General features: G+C 45.7%; 3 protein-coding genes across 3 annotated transcripts; 1 reads left to right on the top strand and 2 right to left on the bottom strand.

Moving 5' to 3' along the window:
* Positions 1-4999: 4999 nt before the first annotated feature.
* Positions 5000-5999, bottom strand: LOC133920343 (uncharacterized). The gene has a single exon (XM_062364956.1). The coding sequence runs from the start codon at positions 5978-5980 to the stop codon at positions 5000-5002; it is 981 nt and encodes a 326-aa protein (XP_062220940.1). The 5' UTR covers positions 5981-5999.
* A 4945-nt stretch (positions 6000-10944) lies between these two features.
* On the bottom strand, positions 10945-12123 carry LOC133920342 (beta-1,3-galactosyltransferase pvg3-like). Its single transcript, XM_062364955.1, has one exon. It carries the CDS (start codon positions 12054-12056, stop codon positions 11043-11045), a length of 1014 nt encoding a protein of 337 aa, XP_062220939.1. The 5' UTR covers positions 12057-12123; the 3' UTR covers positions 10945-11042.
* Positions 12124-13241: 1118 nt separating this feature from the next.
* Positions 13242-15146, top strand: LOC133921060 (large ribosomal subunit protein eL33w-like). The gene is made up of 4 exons (XM_062365776.1): positions 13242-13402; positions 13490-13718; positions 13832-13875; positions 14957-15146. The coding sequence occupies exons 1-3, from the start codon at positions 13335-13337 to the stop codon at positions 13871-13873; spliced, it is 339 nt and encodes a 112-aa protein (XP_062221760.1). The 5' UTR covers positions 13242-13334; the 3' UTR covers positions 13874-13875; positions 14957-15146.
* Positions 15147-15302: the final 156 nt, after the last annotated feature.

The following is a 15302-nucleotide window of genomic DNA, read 5'->3' as shown; positions in this document are numbered from 1 at the left end:
CCGGATGGGAGCCAAAGAGATGTTTGTAGAACAGTACAATATGTTTTCATGATGTCCCCTTGTTTCCTCACTACTCCTGTTTCTGTATGTAGCTCCATGATATTATTTTTCCTTTTCCTTTCATTGGCACAAAGGTGGAAAAATTTGGAATTCGAGTTAGCATGAAGAATCCAGTCTTGTCCATCTCTCCTCTGCCAGTACATATCTTCCATGAGATATATTTTTTCTAATTCTTGCTCAATTTGACATCTGGTTTTCCATTCCTCAGTGGCTAAGCCATCTCTATCTGCTTTGGCATCTAAACCTTTCAGCTCCTGGGTGAGATGATTCTTCTATGCTTTATTTAAGCCAGTTATTTGTCTGCTCAGGCCGGCAAGAAATTTTTTGTTTCTAACCAAGCAGCCATGCCAGTAGTCCAGGGAGTAGATTGTCTCGGGCATTCTGTCTTTGAAGGAAATCCATTTCCCTTCAAACAGCTATTTGAACCCTAGTTGAAGCATCCATTGCTTCTCAAAATATAAGTATTTTGGGCCCCTCAATTTGCTCTCCAGAATCCAGAATGATGAGACTATGATCAGAACCGATCCTGGTAATGCTCCATGCACTACAAAGGGGGAACCTTTCCTCCCAATCAGTGGTGACCAAAATTCTGTCTAGGTTGGCCATCACAGGATTTTCCTATTTGTTTGTCCATGTGAATTGACCCCTAGCTCTGTGTATTTCCTTTAGTTTCCAATTACCAATAAAAGTATGATCTCAATCAAATGATAATTCACAATCCCATTATTTTTGTCTGTAGCAGATCTTATTAAGTTGAAGTCACCCCATCACAATATGCAGGGGCTCACACTCGCAATAGGAACTCAGCTCTTGAAGGAAGTGTTGAGACCAACTGTGGTCCACTGGCCCATACACCGTCACCAGGTTCCACCTAAAGTTAGAGTCCTTGTTTCTCAGGACCATCTTAATAGAATAATTACCACTTATAGACGTCCTCTATCTCTATGATGTCATCTCGAACACCCATGAGAATCCCCCTGAGTGCCCCCTAGTCGGCAACCATTGCCAAGTAAAAGAGCTATGTCCACCGATCTCAACTAGCTCCTTGCTAATGAAGTCACTCTTAATAGTTTCTTGTAGCCCCACAACATCCAAATTTTCTTGACCGATGTATTCTCTAACTTGTGTTTCTTCTGGATGGTTTGCCCAAACCTCTAACATTTAAAAATAATGTCTTCATTTTTTCTCTTGCCTTTTACAGGCTTCTTAGCCTGTTTATCCTTTCGTGATTCTTTGACCTTCAATGACTCAACTGCGTTTCAGAATAATATCTTTATTTTTTGTGATTCTAGCAAAGTTATCAATAACCTCCATAGACTCAACTGCATTGTCTCCCTCACCATGAGAGGAGGTTTTATCTACTAACTTAGCTAAATACTCCTTGTAGTTAGTCTCCGCTATGACTGCTCTCGCCATTTATTCTGCTCTAAAGGTATAAATCAATTCTATAGGATTCTCTACTTGTAAGTCAAGTTTGTTAATGACATTGATAGCATAAGCATCAGAAGTATTATTCAAAACAATAAAGGGTTGTTAGAAAAAATACCTTTTTCACCAGATTTTTGACTCTCAATCTGTTACGACCTTCTCTTGGATGGGAACTCCATCACAAGGGACACTTTTGCTGAATCTGGTTGCGACAGTAGATTTGCCCCCTCTAACTCTTCTTTTCACTTGCTCCTTACAAATAGACCACCCTGCTCCAGCTCCCATTTTAGAATCAGATGACAAGGCCAAACTAGTGCCCTTGTCAAAATTATCAAGGAGAGTCTCCTCCATGGAGGCCTCCCCCTTGTTGTTCTCCTTGTCATTGATTGTTAGACCAGCCTCCTTGCTAGTAGCATTGTCATCTTCCCCACGCTCAGTGTAATCTCCAGGGCTCATAAGCGTAGGCCATTTGCTAGCCTCCAAGTAGTACTACCCCTCAATGCTATGAACCAACATGTATCCATCAGGAGTCTCAATTTCCATCTTGTCATTTACCTTTGCCTGTGAGTTATCATTTTCTGACTGAACCAAGCTAGCTTGAGTGACAATATTTTCATGTCACTCCTCATGGCTTAGCCCCCCCCCCCCTCCTTTTCTTGCATAAGGACAGAGGAAGGATCATCCTTCAGCTCCTCATCCTTGAAGCCAAGCAACAGCTGAGAATAATCAGATTTAAAGATATCATCTGAGAGGTTTGCAAGCAGCCCTTGGTTGCTAGTGTTTGATGATCTTGAAGTTTCTTGGTGGCAAGATATGGATGTTGTTTGTCCCTTAGCAACACATGTTCTGCACAAGATATAGTTACCCCTACCTTGGGGTCAAATAAAGCAAGAGGTAGGACTTGCATAGCCTCCTGACTATCTTTTTTTTTCCTTTGGTTTGTGTTCAATTTGCTTGTCTGCTTTTTTGAGTGTCTTGTTCAATCTAGTTTCATCACCTTCCCAAAAAGAGGAGTCATCAAATTCACTCTCATCTTCATCTAAATCGTCATATTTGGGTGTATCAGGTTTAGGTCCCTCCTTGGGACCTTTCACATATAGACCTTCGGTCCCAAACTTGATATCGTGACCTTCCCTATCAAAATAAATTCTAACAAAGTGTCTGATTTTGTAAGAGTCCAGACAATTTGCTTTAACTCTGACATGGTCTTCTCTAATTAAGCTCAATTCATCGACCACCAAAGGTTCAGCTACAATGGAAGCAATCTCCTTGATCACCTCCTCCTCCTTAGCATAAGATGGAACACCAAATATCTTGATCCACACAGTTTGCAACATATTGATCACAACCGGGTCTCTATCATATTTGAAAATTTTGACCTCTAAAGTTCACAATTCTACATAATTCATTATGGCCATGGTTTTTAAAGCTTCTTTGTTGGAAAAAAAAAGCCACAAATTCATTTGTGTCTAAATTCCGAACATTTCAATCCCATTTGAGGTCTATCATAAACTTCAACTCCTCTTCCAATTTATCCATAAACGCTTCTCCTTGAAGCACCATAATCAGAACCGAGTTAAAGATTATGCGTTTCTTGTTAGTTCCAATTTTAATGGAGTAAAATCCATGATCAACGCCAAAGCCAAACATCCGAATCTTTCTATTATTATTCTGACAATCAATTGCCATGTGACCGATCTTTTTACATTTGTAGCATACCGGCTCATTGTTGCAATGCAATTGATGATGACCCTTAGTTTGACATCGGAAGCATCATATTTTCTTCGGGAGTAATTGGCTTAAGAGATTTACCTCTGTTGTCATGGCGGGATCATTTTTTGTGTTTTCTTGTGTCCGGTTGCCCCAACCTTTACAAGAGGCACCGGGATCTTGCCCTCTCGCTGGAGAGGGGACGGGTTTTTTTCAATTTTCTTTTGTATTGACTACGTGTATACACTTGGTACATACTCCCTTCGATTGCAAATATAGATCGTTTTAGACTTATGCACAAGGATTAAGAAAGTAGATCAAATGACCTTGTTGCCCTTTATTTATTCTGCATTGGAAAAGATAACTCATTTATTTGTGAGAGTGGTAGCATTTATTAAACAATGGCAAGACGGGAATAAAAGAGAAAAAAATACATAGAAGTTCGAGAATGACTTATATTTAGAGAATAGTTGAGGAGGCTAAAACGACCTATATTTGCAACAAGAGGGAGTAGATCAGAATATTATTTTATATACTGAAATAAAGCTTCCTACGTCTAAAAAATGTTCTCCGTGCAGTGCACCACGATATGCTCTTTCACATTTCCGCGCCGTGCCTCCTTGATCTTGGGCCTTGGCCTCAGTTACGATGATCTCGAGCGCCACGGGCCTCCTTGATCTTGGGCCTTGGCCTTAGTTGTCCTTTCACCTCGAGGTGAGCTGACGACGATCTCGAAGCTAAGTTCTCTCAGTTTAGAGTTTACCGTAAAGCGGGACTGCATGCGCCCATCCAATCAATCCAGTCGAGCCAGTATCGGTCGTCCGTACCCATTCGATGGAGAGTGAATGGTCCAGATCAGTCCACTGTGTGGTGGAGAACATGAAGTAACATTTTGCGTTACAAGATGGCAATACATTTTTGACAGATGAGTAACTAATTTATTCCCTAGAGGCGATGCCTACGCTGTGCATCATCACTTGCAAGTGTTCCCATCTGCTAATTGGCCTCTCGATACATAGCGTATGCTTGATGGACGCACGTATATATACAAATAAGTTTCAGGGAAATAAAAACCGCCCTTAAGGGCACATGCCCATGTTTATTGCCATTAGATGTGCACTAAGATTCGTGCGCTGCACATGGGCGCACAGCCAAAAGGCACTCATATACAGTGCACACGAATCTCATCACGCATTCAACGGCAAGCGGGAGCTAGCAGCTCGACCCGTGATGTATGAAAAGCACACTCCGGGATTTGCCGTCCATTTCAAGGCTCTTCACATAAAACAACACTCTAGCTATTGCCGAATGCACCATGGTAAAAACAGCTAGCGCACGACCACCCAAGCTAACTTGCTCTACGCAAGTATACGTGCAGTGTCCATCAAGGACATGCGCGCATCCCGTGGAATTTTTAGATTTTTGTCTTTTTTACTTTTTCTACGTATGGATCTATAGTAAGCAATGTCTAAAATTTTTTTGTTGACGTTATTATTAAATAGTGCAGTGTTATTGTTAAATAGTAAGCAATTGGAGTTATGTTAGCTGCAACATATGATATTATAAGTTTAACATAGAAGATCATAAGTAGCAGCTATCTCGATAGTAATTATCATAGTACCATGCTACTAAACAACGGCGCTCGCGCTAGATATCATGACATCCTATAAAAAGGTTCATTTTGATATTTTTTTTTGCAAATGTCTATTTGTAGAATATATTTTTAAAAAGGGTCAAAATATAAAATTCCACCGCGTAGCCATGTATGCATGCAGAAAATAGTACAACTTCATTTACAAGTCTACACGCGATACAAGTTGTACAAGTCTACATGGTACATCTTGGAAGGCTTGAACCCCTGGGTGGCGTTGAAGAACTTGAGCGTGCGCGCCCACTTGAGGCGGTCCTTGAGCTTGTGCACGGCCACCGTGTCCGCCATGAGTTCGTGCCGGAAGCATATCACACCGTCCGGCATCTCCCTGTCCAAGTAGTCGTACATCCTCGGCTCCTCGCCGTACACGTTCTTAAACCTGCCTCCCTTCCGCAGCCACCCCGCGAACACGGCGTCCTCCCACCCGTCATGGTCGTTCCGGAGCTCCTCCGTCGCCGAGATCCACGCCGCGATGTCCCACGACACGATGTACCCCATGCCGGACATGTACTGCCACGCGAGGTTCTGGTGGCACGGCGTCAGGAACCCGTGGTACAGGTCGTGCCGCGGTTTGTTCCGCAGCGTGTCGGCGAGCGCGGCCAGGCGGTAGTAGGTATCGTCGTCGGTCTTGCCGACGTAGTCGTAGGGCTCGTCGGCGAACAGCCGTGGGATGGTGGAGAAGTACTCGTAGGTCTTGCCGCCGTCCATGTTCTCCGTGCAGTTGAGCACCAAGATGTCATCGTGGGCGATGATCTCGAGCGCCACCAGCACGCGGTCCTCCTCCTTGTCGAGGTTGCAGAAGACGAAGCGGACGTCGATGACCGCGCGGGCGGGCGGCGGCTGGAGGGAGTAGGCGAGCCGCAGGAGTGCGCGCCGCTCGTAAAAGTCCGGGCGGGTGACCACGCCGAGGAACACGCGCAGGTCAACGGGCGGCTTCGCGGTGTAGGCGTCGGCAAGCTGGACCGACGTCGTGGTGCCGTTGTTGCATGCTGATGACCCGAACACCTCATGGAGCTTGAAGTCGTTGGAGAAGACGACCAAGTAGATGACTACAAGGAGGAAGGGGAGGAGGAACAGAGGGATGGCACGGGACGGAAGCACTCGAGCAAAGGAAGGAGAAGGAGTTTCCATCGTGGCTAGCTCTCTAGCTTAATCTAGGTACTCAGGACTGAGTAGCTGGTGCTAAGCTCACTGCTTAAGTAGGGCTTGTACTGTGCTTAGTGGAATGGTTAATCCTTAAACTTGCAGCAGTTGGTTGTAATTAAACTACCCCGGGTTGCAAATCGAAGTCTTGGGTTGTCCTGATACTGCGTTTTTTGCAGCAACATGCGACCCTTATAAATTATAATGGCTTAAATCTGAATCGGGTCAGCTCGTCTGGCTGCATTAGTATTATTGTTATCGGAAGCTAAGTAAGATCTTGTACAGCATTTACTGCGTAGATCGGAAGCGAGCAGGATCTGATGAGGGGCGATATAGTATACAGTTTTTAAAAAAATAAGATTCAGTATACGGCCTAGCAGGCCTATTTTAGAACACACATAATTGAATTTTAGCTTTTGGAAAGTAGTGGGCTGGCAGGCCGACTTCTATTATCATATTGGCCGGCAACTGCTATCGGAAGCGAGCAGGATTGGACGTTATTCTTATCGGAAGCTAAGTAAGATCTTGTACTGCATTTACTGCGTAGATCGGAAGCGAGCAGGATCTGATGAGGAGAACGTTCAGCAGTTGACCAGCACCAATGCTGAGGGTTTTCTTAGCTGTTAGAAATTTCTTTGACCCACTGTTAGCTTTTTTTTTGTCTCTGTGTGTGTGGGGCTGCTGAGCTTAACTTACTTTGGAGGCTGGGCTCGGTTAATCTCGAACTAATGCATCACCAAAATGGGCCGAAAAGCGTCACATAACACATGGCTTGTTACGACCCACTTATCCCACGACCAGACGACTTTTTTATTTTTATATTTTTTATAACAGATATTTAAATAAATAGACTCCTGATGACAAAATTTACAGAAATATATATTTACCGTCATCTGAAAGTGCTGTACGTCCGCCACCCCTTAACGCTCTTTCAGAGAGCGGGTAGGACTCACACCACGCCCGCCACCCTTACCGCACTCTCAAAATGCGGTTAGCGGCCCCCCCCCACCCCCTTCCACCACTATAAAATGACCAAAAATAAGCTAAAATATCCATTTTAATCTAGAAAAAAAAAAGAAAGGAAGAGGAGAGGAGAGGAAGAGAAGAGGGAGGCAGCGCGACGAAGCTCTACTGTTTTTGATCTGCGGATTTTAGATCTCGTTTTCCGGTATTTTTTTTTACTTATGTTTTTATTAGTAATTAAAACACCACTAGATCTAGGGTTTAACGGCATAACAATAATTATATTATATGCGACCTAGGGTTTAGAAAGGTATTATATACTGTATTTTGTAGTATATTGTAAATAACAATTTTGATATGGTAGAATAGTCATCAGATACATAGTAGTATTTAGAATATGGCAGTTTATCTTCCACTGCGTAGTTTCTTTATGTCTAGGAGTTGATCTTTTTATTGCCCTCTTAACTCTTTTTTGCTGTAAATTATTATAAATTATTAATGCTTAAGAACTTATAATATAATGTTAATTACTTGCTCTTTACTATACTTTGTTGTGTGTATATATTGGAAAGACGTGTGTTTTGATCTTGGGTACAAAACACATGTCAGGACTACCAGAATGATATTATGGTTAATCACTGTAGTCATGATTGTATAAATAATCAACTTAATGTTTAATTAGAATACTATTTGGACAGTTCCTCACATGTGGTGAGATGGACAACGATGACAGTAGTGCCACTTCACTTGTCTGCAGAATTGCGATTGTCGGACAAGTCTGGAGGAGTTTGACGAGCGACGTTCCTATAGTCGAAGACGTCGTGGGCGATGGTGGACTTGTGTGGCAAGGTGGGAGGGAATCAATGCGCAAGCACGCAATGACGGCGTGGGGGGGGGGATCTTGCACGTCGCGCACGGGCTCAGCACCACCGCTGGTTGTGTTTGCAGCAGAAATGAAAAAGATTAAGTAGTATAGTAGAATTGCGTAACAGATAACTAATCAAAGGTGGTCGACATTTGAAACACCGACCATGGTGGTCGGTGTTTCAAATGTCGGCCACCTTGACATGCTTCTGCTGGTGTAGCCGTAGACATTTCTCGGTTGCACGAAGTTTGCCTCGTACACCATGATGAGCATTGCATCCGTCCGATGCTCCTTCAAAGATTCCGATGTCTGGTCGATGACAGATTGCAGTAGCGACGACAAGATGGACAATGATGGCAGCAACACCACTTCACTTGTCTTCAGAATCGCGATTGTCAGACAAGTCTGGAAGAGTTTGGCGAACGACGTTCCTGGAGCCAAAGATGCCATGGGCGATGGTGGACTTGTGTGGCATGCTGAGAGGGAATCAAGGCGCAAGCATGCAGCGGCGACGGTGGCAGTGAGAGATCTTGCATGCTACACACGGGTTCAGCACTATACTGGCTGCATTTGCGGCGGAAATGAAAAAGATTAAGTATTGCAGTAGAATTGCATAACAGAGAACTAATCAAAGGTGGCTGGTATTTGAAACACCGATGGTGGTCGGTGTTTCAAATGCCAACCACCCTGACCTGCTTTTGTCGGCGCAACCGTAAACGGTTCCCGTATGCACGAAGTTTGCCTTGTACACCGTGATGAGCATCGCATTCGCCTGATGCTCCTCCGACAATTCTTGTGTCTGGTCGATGGCAATGGCTTCAACCTCATGCTTGCCTGCGTGCATATAGATTGCGACAACAGCAGCGAGATGGACAATGACTGCGACAATGTCACTTCACCTGTCTGTAGAATCACGATTATCATATAAGATTGGAGGAGTTTAATGAATGACATTCCTGGAGCCGAAGACACCGTGAGCGATGGTGGACTTTATGTGGCACGGTGGGAAGGAATCAAGGCACAGGCACGAAGCGGCGCCTCGTCGGGGATCTTGCACCTTGTGCATGGGCTCAGCACCACCGCTGGTTGCATTTGCAACGGAAATGAAAAAGATTTAGTACAATAGAATTACATACCAGTGAACTAACCAAAAGTGGTCGGTATTTGAAACACCAACCATGGTGGTTGCTGTTTCAAGTGCCGACCACCCCAGCTTGTTTTTGCTAGTGCAGTTGTAGACAGTTCCCGAATGCGCGAAGTTTGCCTCGTACACCGTGATGAGCACCGCATCCACCCGATGCTCCTCCGACGATTCCTGTGTCTAACAGACGGCAATGGCTTTGGCCTCATGCTTGCATGCACGCATACAGATTGTGGCAGCGGCAGCGAGATGGATAACGACAACAACAATGTCACTTCACTTGTCTGCAGAATCATGATTGTCAGACAAGTCTAGAGGAGTTTGACGAACGACGTTCTTGGAGCCAAGGATGCCATGGGCGGTAGTGGACTTTTGTGGCACGGTGGGAGGGAATCAAGGTGCAAGCATGCGGTGGTGGCAGGGGATCTTGCATGCCGCGCATGGGCTCAACATCACCGTTGGCTGCGTTTGCGCTGGAGCCGGAGACCGTCGAGGAGGGAGGCGTGGAGCCGGGGACCATCGGGGAGCGAGGCGTGGAGCCGTGGCGACAGTTGCAGGCTAGCTGTGTCACTTGAGTAATGAGGAGCCCATTTGACTCTGCCCCGCAACTTATAGCCCGCATGCCAACTTGAAGCATGCTCGGCGAGTGTGCTCTAGCCGCAGGCCGAGTCGTCGGGTCCGCATACGATCTCATCCATACAGCTCATGCAACACAGGAGCGCTTCGAGCTCCATCAGTCGAGCAGGTGCAGCTTCATAGGATAGGCAACCAGCAGCAAGGCCCGCACTTGCTACTATTGGCTCTAGGCGGATTCATCGGTTGATGATCACAGTGCATCGTACTAATGTTACCACGCCCCTTCTATGCTGGAAGTCGCACTTCGCACAGTTCGGCTCCACGCAGAAAATTTTGCGGGCTCTCTCGATGCTGGGCGTTATTCTGGATGTCGCTCAGCCTGCTTATACAATGCCACCCAGGAAGATGATAATATTGTAAATGTCGGTTTAAGACTCAAATCGGCACCGATAATTTAATCGTCTGTGCCATGGAAGCTTCATCGAAGCAGTCCCTGGCTCCGTACGCACCTGACGCGGTTCGTGTGGCCGGATGTGATTGTAGTCATCCCATGGTGTATCTGTAATGCCAGACTGGTGTTCAATTCGAAGGATGACGATGCTAGCACCATCATCCTCCGTGCCATACTGCACGTCATGGATATATGGCGTCACAGGTACAAGGACGCTACTGGTAAGCTGCATCTAGATCAATAGCGCGATCATGTTTTTGCTGCCCTCCCCATGTAATTCTCCCCCGGCATGCGGGGAAGACCTTGTAATTGAGCTGCAACGATCTCGTGTATGTATTCTTTCGCGCCTAGTGGACCCTTTCGAATGAAATTAATAGAGAACCTTTACAGTACACCATGATACTAGATGATGGAGAGTATCATTGTTATGATCCAACCGTCTATTTTAGTAGATATTATTGTAATTATCTTCATACCCTTATGGGTAATTACGCCATTGACTGATCGAACTTCCGACCTTCGTCACCTATCATCGACTGACCGACAGAGGGTGGAAACCCTAGTAAATGAAATGAACAGAATAAGTGAAAGCTTATCCGAAGAATAAACTAACATTTTGATCTTCCCTAATTAAACATATAATTTACAAATTTATCATAGTTTTTTTTTCCAATTCTACCCTTATGATACCCATGATACTCTTTAATGATACCCATGATACTGATGGGCGATAGAGTATTATTGGCTCAATCTAAGCCACTGGATTAAAAAAATGGACGGTATGCACTCATTTAGGTGTACTGTAAAAGTTCTCAATTAATAAGTTGGGGACTCCCTCCCCCCGAATTGCTCGGGGAAAAATCGTCTGTGCCGGTTAAGTTTCCAATTAGAATCGACGCAGATGATAGTTGTTCTATCTGTGTTCGTTCCGAAATAGACAAATGAGGCTGTTCGAAGTAGTGGCTGATGCATACCATGGTTACAAGCAATTACGTACGTGCAGCCTCTGCCAAGGACACGCATGCAGGAGATAGCTAGTAGCGAGGGTCAACATTTACAATCCTACATGGTCGTACATATTGGAATGCAAGTCTACGTGGTACATCTTGGAAGGCTTGAGCCCCTGGGTGGCGTTGAAGAACTTGAGAGTGCGCGCCCACCTGAGGCGGTCCTTGAGCTTGTGCACCGCCACCGTGTCCGCCATGAGCTCGTGCCGGAAGCAGATTACCTCGTCCGGCATCTCCCTGTCCCAGTAGTCGTACATCCTCGGCTCCTCGTTGTACACGTTCTTATACCGGCCTCCCTTCCGCAGCCACCCCCCGAACACGCGGTCCTCCGGCCCGTCATGGTCGTTCCGCAGCTCCTCCGTCGCCGAGATCCACTCCGCGATGTCCCACGACACGATGTACCCCATGCCGGACATGTACTGCTTCTCGGGCATCCAGTGGCATGGCGACAGGTAGCCGTGGTACATGTCGCGCCGCGCCTTGGTCCGCAGCGTGTCGGCGAGCGCGGCCAGGCGGTAGTAGGTGTCGTCGTCGGTCTTGCCGACGTAGTCGTAGGGCTCCTCGGCGAACAGCCGCGGGATGGTGGAGAAATACTCGTAGGTCTTGCCGCCGTCCATGTTCTCCGTGCAGTTGAGCACGACGATGTCGCCATAGGCGATGATCTCGAGCGCCACCAGCACGCGGTCCTCCTCCTTGTCGAGGTTGCAGAAGACGAAGCGGACGTCGACGACCGCGCCGACGGGCGGCGGCTGGAGGGAGTAGGCGAGCCGCAGGAGCGCGCGCCGCTCGTACGTGTCCGGGCGGGTGAGCACGCCGAGTAACACGCGCAGGCCAACGGGCGGCTCCGCAGTGTAGCCCCCCGCGAGTTTGGCCGACGCCAGGGTGCCGCTGTTGCTGCACGATGACCCAAACATCACCTCCTGGATCTTGAAGTCGTTGGGGAAGACGACCAAATAGATGACCGCGACGAGGAGCACGGGTAGGAGGAAGAGAGGGATGCTAGGAGATGGGAGTACCCGAGCAAAGGAATTAGGAGAGGAAGGAAACGATGGAAGCTTCATCGTGGTCTAGTTACTCAGGGCAGGGCTGATTAGCTGGTACTAGTAGGCTCACAGCTTATCGGGCCTTTTAGACTTGCTCAAGTAGGAGGTAATGTACGTACTTAGTAAGAGGGGTTCTAAGTGTGGTCAATTTATAAACTCGGCAGCACTAAACAGAGGCGGATCCATCTTAAAAAATAAACGGGCTATAACAGTAATTTAGTCTGTGCAACTTTATTAAAAAAAACTAAGTTTACTAAAATCCACTAAAAATAAAAATATATCCTGACTCACTATATGCTGAGTCCTGCGTGCACATCGAAAGTCTTTGAAAGCTGTCGATACAGCTTTTTTCTTTTTTACCACAGCGTGGGCTGGAATCTGTATTTGGTCAGCTCGTATCGTTGCATTCTTCTTCTCGGGAGCTGATTGAGCTCTTCAATTTATTGCGTAGATCTCAAGTGAGCAGGATCCGAGGAAGGAGATATCCAGAAGTTGACCTGTAGCAATGCCGATCTTAATCACACACATGGGCCTAGGACTGTAAAAAAAATACCGAGTTCAACTCGTTCTAACTACTCGTCCTAAGCTTGATTTAATCTCAGCTCGATCTTAAAAAGAGTTGAACTCGAGTCTAGGCCAAGGCTCGAGTTAATGATTATTACGATGTTTATTTAAATTTAATATTCTACTTAGTCTATACAATCTTAAGGTATCTTTAAAGCTACTAAAAAGACATTACAAAGATCGAAATAGATTAATCATCCTCAAACCTATCTAGATTACTATATCAAAACAACCAACAAAGATGACAAGACATATTAAAAGCTTTATTAAAGTTGCTTCCGTTATCGAACTCAAACTGAGCTCATACTTAATCTTTTATTGAACTCGAGCCTGACGGACAAGCCCACTGAGCTCTTTGACAACCCTAGCCTAAAGGTATCGTCGTTTTAGGGGCATATGGCTTATTCGAGCCCACTTAGACACGACTAGCCCTACTTGGCCCATCTTAGCGACGTGGTCACCGAAGCCTTCTAAATAATCCAGCCCATTATAAAAATGGACGTAAACCCTAGCCCACCGCATCCGCAGTGACACGAGTGGCACCACTAAAATCCATCGTATCCGTCTATATGTCAGTGACCCAATCCAGGCCGTCCACTTTCGAAGGAGGGGAATACTTAATCGCCACTAGCGCCGCCCGCTAGGGTTTCTCCGCTACCCGGTCGCGCCGTCTCCTCCGAACTCCATCTCCGAGCTCTCGTCTCCGGCGGCAGGAGCAGCGGCGGCGGCGAGATGGTGAAGGGACGCACGGGGCAGCGCGTGAGGCTCTACGTGCGCGGCACCATCCTCGGATACAAGAGGTGAGCTCTCTCTCCGGCCGATCGGAGGTAAGATTCGGTCGTTTTTCCGTGCGATGTGATTAATGGAGTGTGCTGGGCGTGATGCAGGTCGAAGTCGAACCAGTACGAAACCACGTCGCTGGTGCAGATCGAGGGGGTGAACACCAAGGAGGACGTGGCGTGGTACTGCGGCAAGCGGATGGCCTACATCTACAAGGCCAAGACCAAGACCAGCGGCACACACTACCGCTGCATCTGGGGCAAGGTCACCCGCCCACACGGCAACTCCGGCGTCGTCCGCACCAAGTTCAAGTCCAACCTGCCGCCAGAGTCCATGGTAAGCTGGGTCGCCCTAGCCTTGTCCGTTCGTAGCACGGTCTCAGTCCTCTTGTTCGTGCCATGCATTCTGTGTTCCGGGCTAATTCTGTTGCGGTGTTTGATTTGTTGCAGGGTCGCAAGGTCAGGGTCTTCATGTACCCCAGCAGCATCTAAAGGTTAGTATCGATTGCATTCTACTCAACGTACTGCTAGGCATTGTCGAGTATGCTGCTTCTGCCCTCCAAGCGTCACAGAATGGGCTGTTGCTGAATGGATTCTCTGTTAAAGTAAATAGTCGGTTATTCATCAATGGTTAGCTTGGGTCTAATAGATGGTTATATTTGAATGTTCTAATTCTTGATCCGTTGATCAAACATCTAAACAATCTCGTGTGGGATGCCATTCTTGTTCAACTTGTATGGGGTTGTAAGGGTGGAAATGAGATAATTGTTTCTTTTTTGGCTGACAGTTGTGCCTTGTACATATGTGTGGTTGAACTTGTTGTCAAACAAAATCATACAATGCCATCCTATGCCCATTGGATGGCATGTAGCAGTGTCTTGTTTACAAATGTCTTTGTTTTGTTAGTAGTGCTGTACTTGTTTATTGTGGTCGCGCCCTGACCAATTAAGGATTTGTTGCTCGTCTTTGGACTTGTGTGCACCACTGATTGAGTTATCCAACCTTGCTTTTATGAAGCAAATCTGTCCGTAGCATATTGATAGAACTGTAATGTTGGCACACATACTATTCGGAAAAAGAGACCTCACAGCTATTTCAACGCTAATATGATTGCTGTAAGCTTGTAATTAAATTGACATCAATCTGAGCCCTTTCAATATTCTCTCTAAATTCTTAAATTCTTGGCACATTTGGCCAAAATATTTGGTAGGTAATGTCATTTGAACATTTCATAGGCATATTTCTGGTAGTACTGTTTCCATCATAAAACTCAATTTGCCTTGTTTGTGCTATGTAGTGAACAAAGCCCAGTTCCTGAGTTAGTATGCTTTTCTGAACAGAGTTAGTATGTTTTTCCTTTAGGGCTATAGAATATTGCTTTAGACTATAGAGTCCGAATGCCTCAGAATGATGTACTAGTCTGATGATCACTTCTCAGCGTAATTAATACTTTGTGCATAAGTTATGTTGCTGAAATATTTAATGTAATTCCCCATTCAGAGTTTTTTTTTTGTGATTAACAATTCACAGCTTTCTGTTTGATCCATCGCTAATGTCATGTCTCATCCAACGCAGATAATTTCAAGGTGTGAAGGATCGTGCTTATCTGCTAGAGTTTTTTGAGCTCTGAAAATCCTTGTAAGGGTCTATTCAGGTCAAGATTTAGCAAGTTGAACTGTCTATTTGAGAATCCTGTTTAGTTCTCCCTAGTTTTGATGTTTTGGAATACTTGAATCATTATATGGAGCTGGAGTTCGAACCTGAATGTGCATTTTGCCATATTTTTGTACGTTGAGTGTTTGTCATCTTATATCCCTCCCTTTTCTCATTCCTGAAACGGAGATGATATTTCCTTCCGTTTTCTTGAGAATGTATCTGACTGAATGGGCGTGCTAATAATTTATTTCGTGATTACTGCGAT

This window comes from Phragmites australis, chromosome 6 (genome assembly GCF_958298935.1).
Source record: "Phragmites australis chromosome 6, lpPhrAust1.1, whole genome shotgun sequence".
Taxonomy (NCBI): Eukaryota; Viridiplantae; Streptophyta; class Magnoliopsida; order Poales; family Poaceae; genus Phragmites; species Phragmites australis.
This window is presented reverse-complemented; position numbering and strand designations above follow the sequence as displayed.

Coding starts and splice junctions, on each gene's coding strand:
- LOC133921060 (XM_062365776.1), top strand. CDS start 13,335: ATGGTGAAGGGACGCACGGGGCAGCGCGTGAGGCTCTACGTGCGCGGC. Junction 13,403..13,489: donor ACCATCCTCGGATACAAGAG/GTGAGCTCTCTC, acceptor GGCGTGATGCAG/GTCGAAGTCGAACCAGTACG. Junction 13,719..13,831: donor ACCTGCCGCCAGAGTCCATG/GTAAGCTGGGTC, acceptor GATTTGTTGCAG/GGTCGCAAGGTCAGGGTCTT.
- LOC133920342 (XM_062364955.1), bottom strand. CDS start 12,056: ATGAAGCTTCCATCGTTTCCTTCCTCTCCTAATTCCTTTGCTCGGGTA.
- LOC133920343 (XM_062364956.1), bottom strand. CDS start 5,980: ATGGAAACTCCTTCTCCTTCCTTTGCTCGAGTGCTTCCGTCCCGTGCC.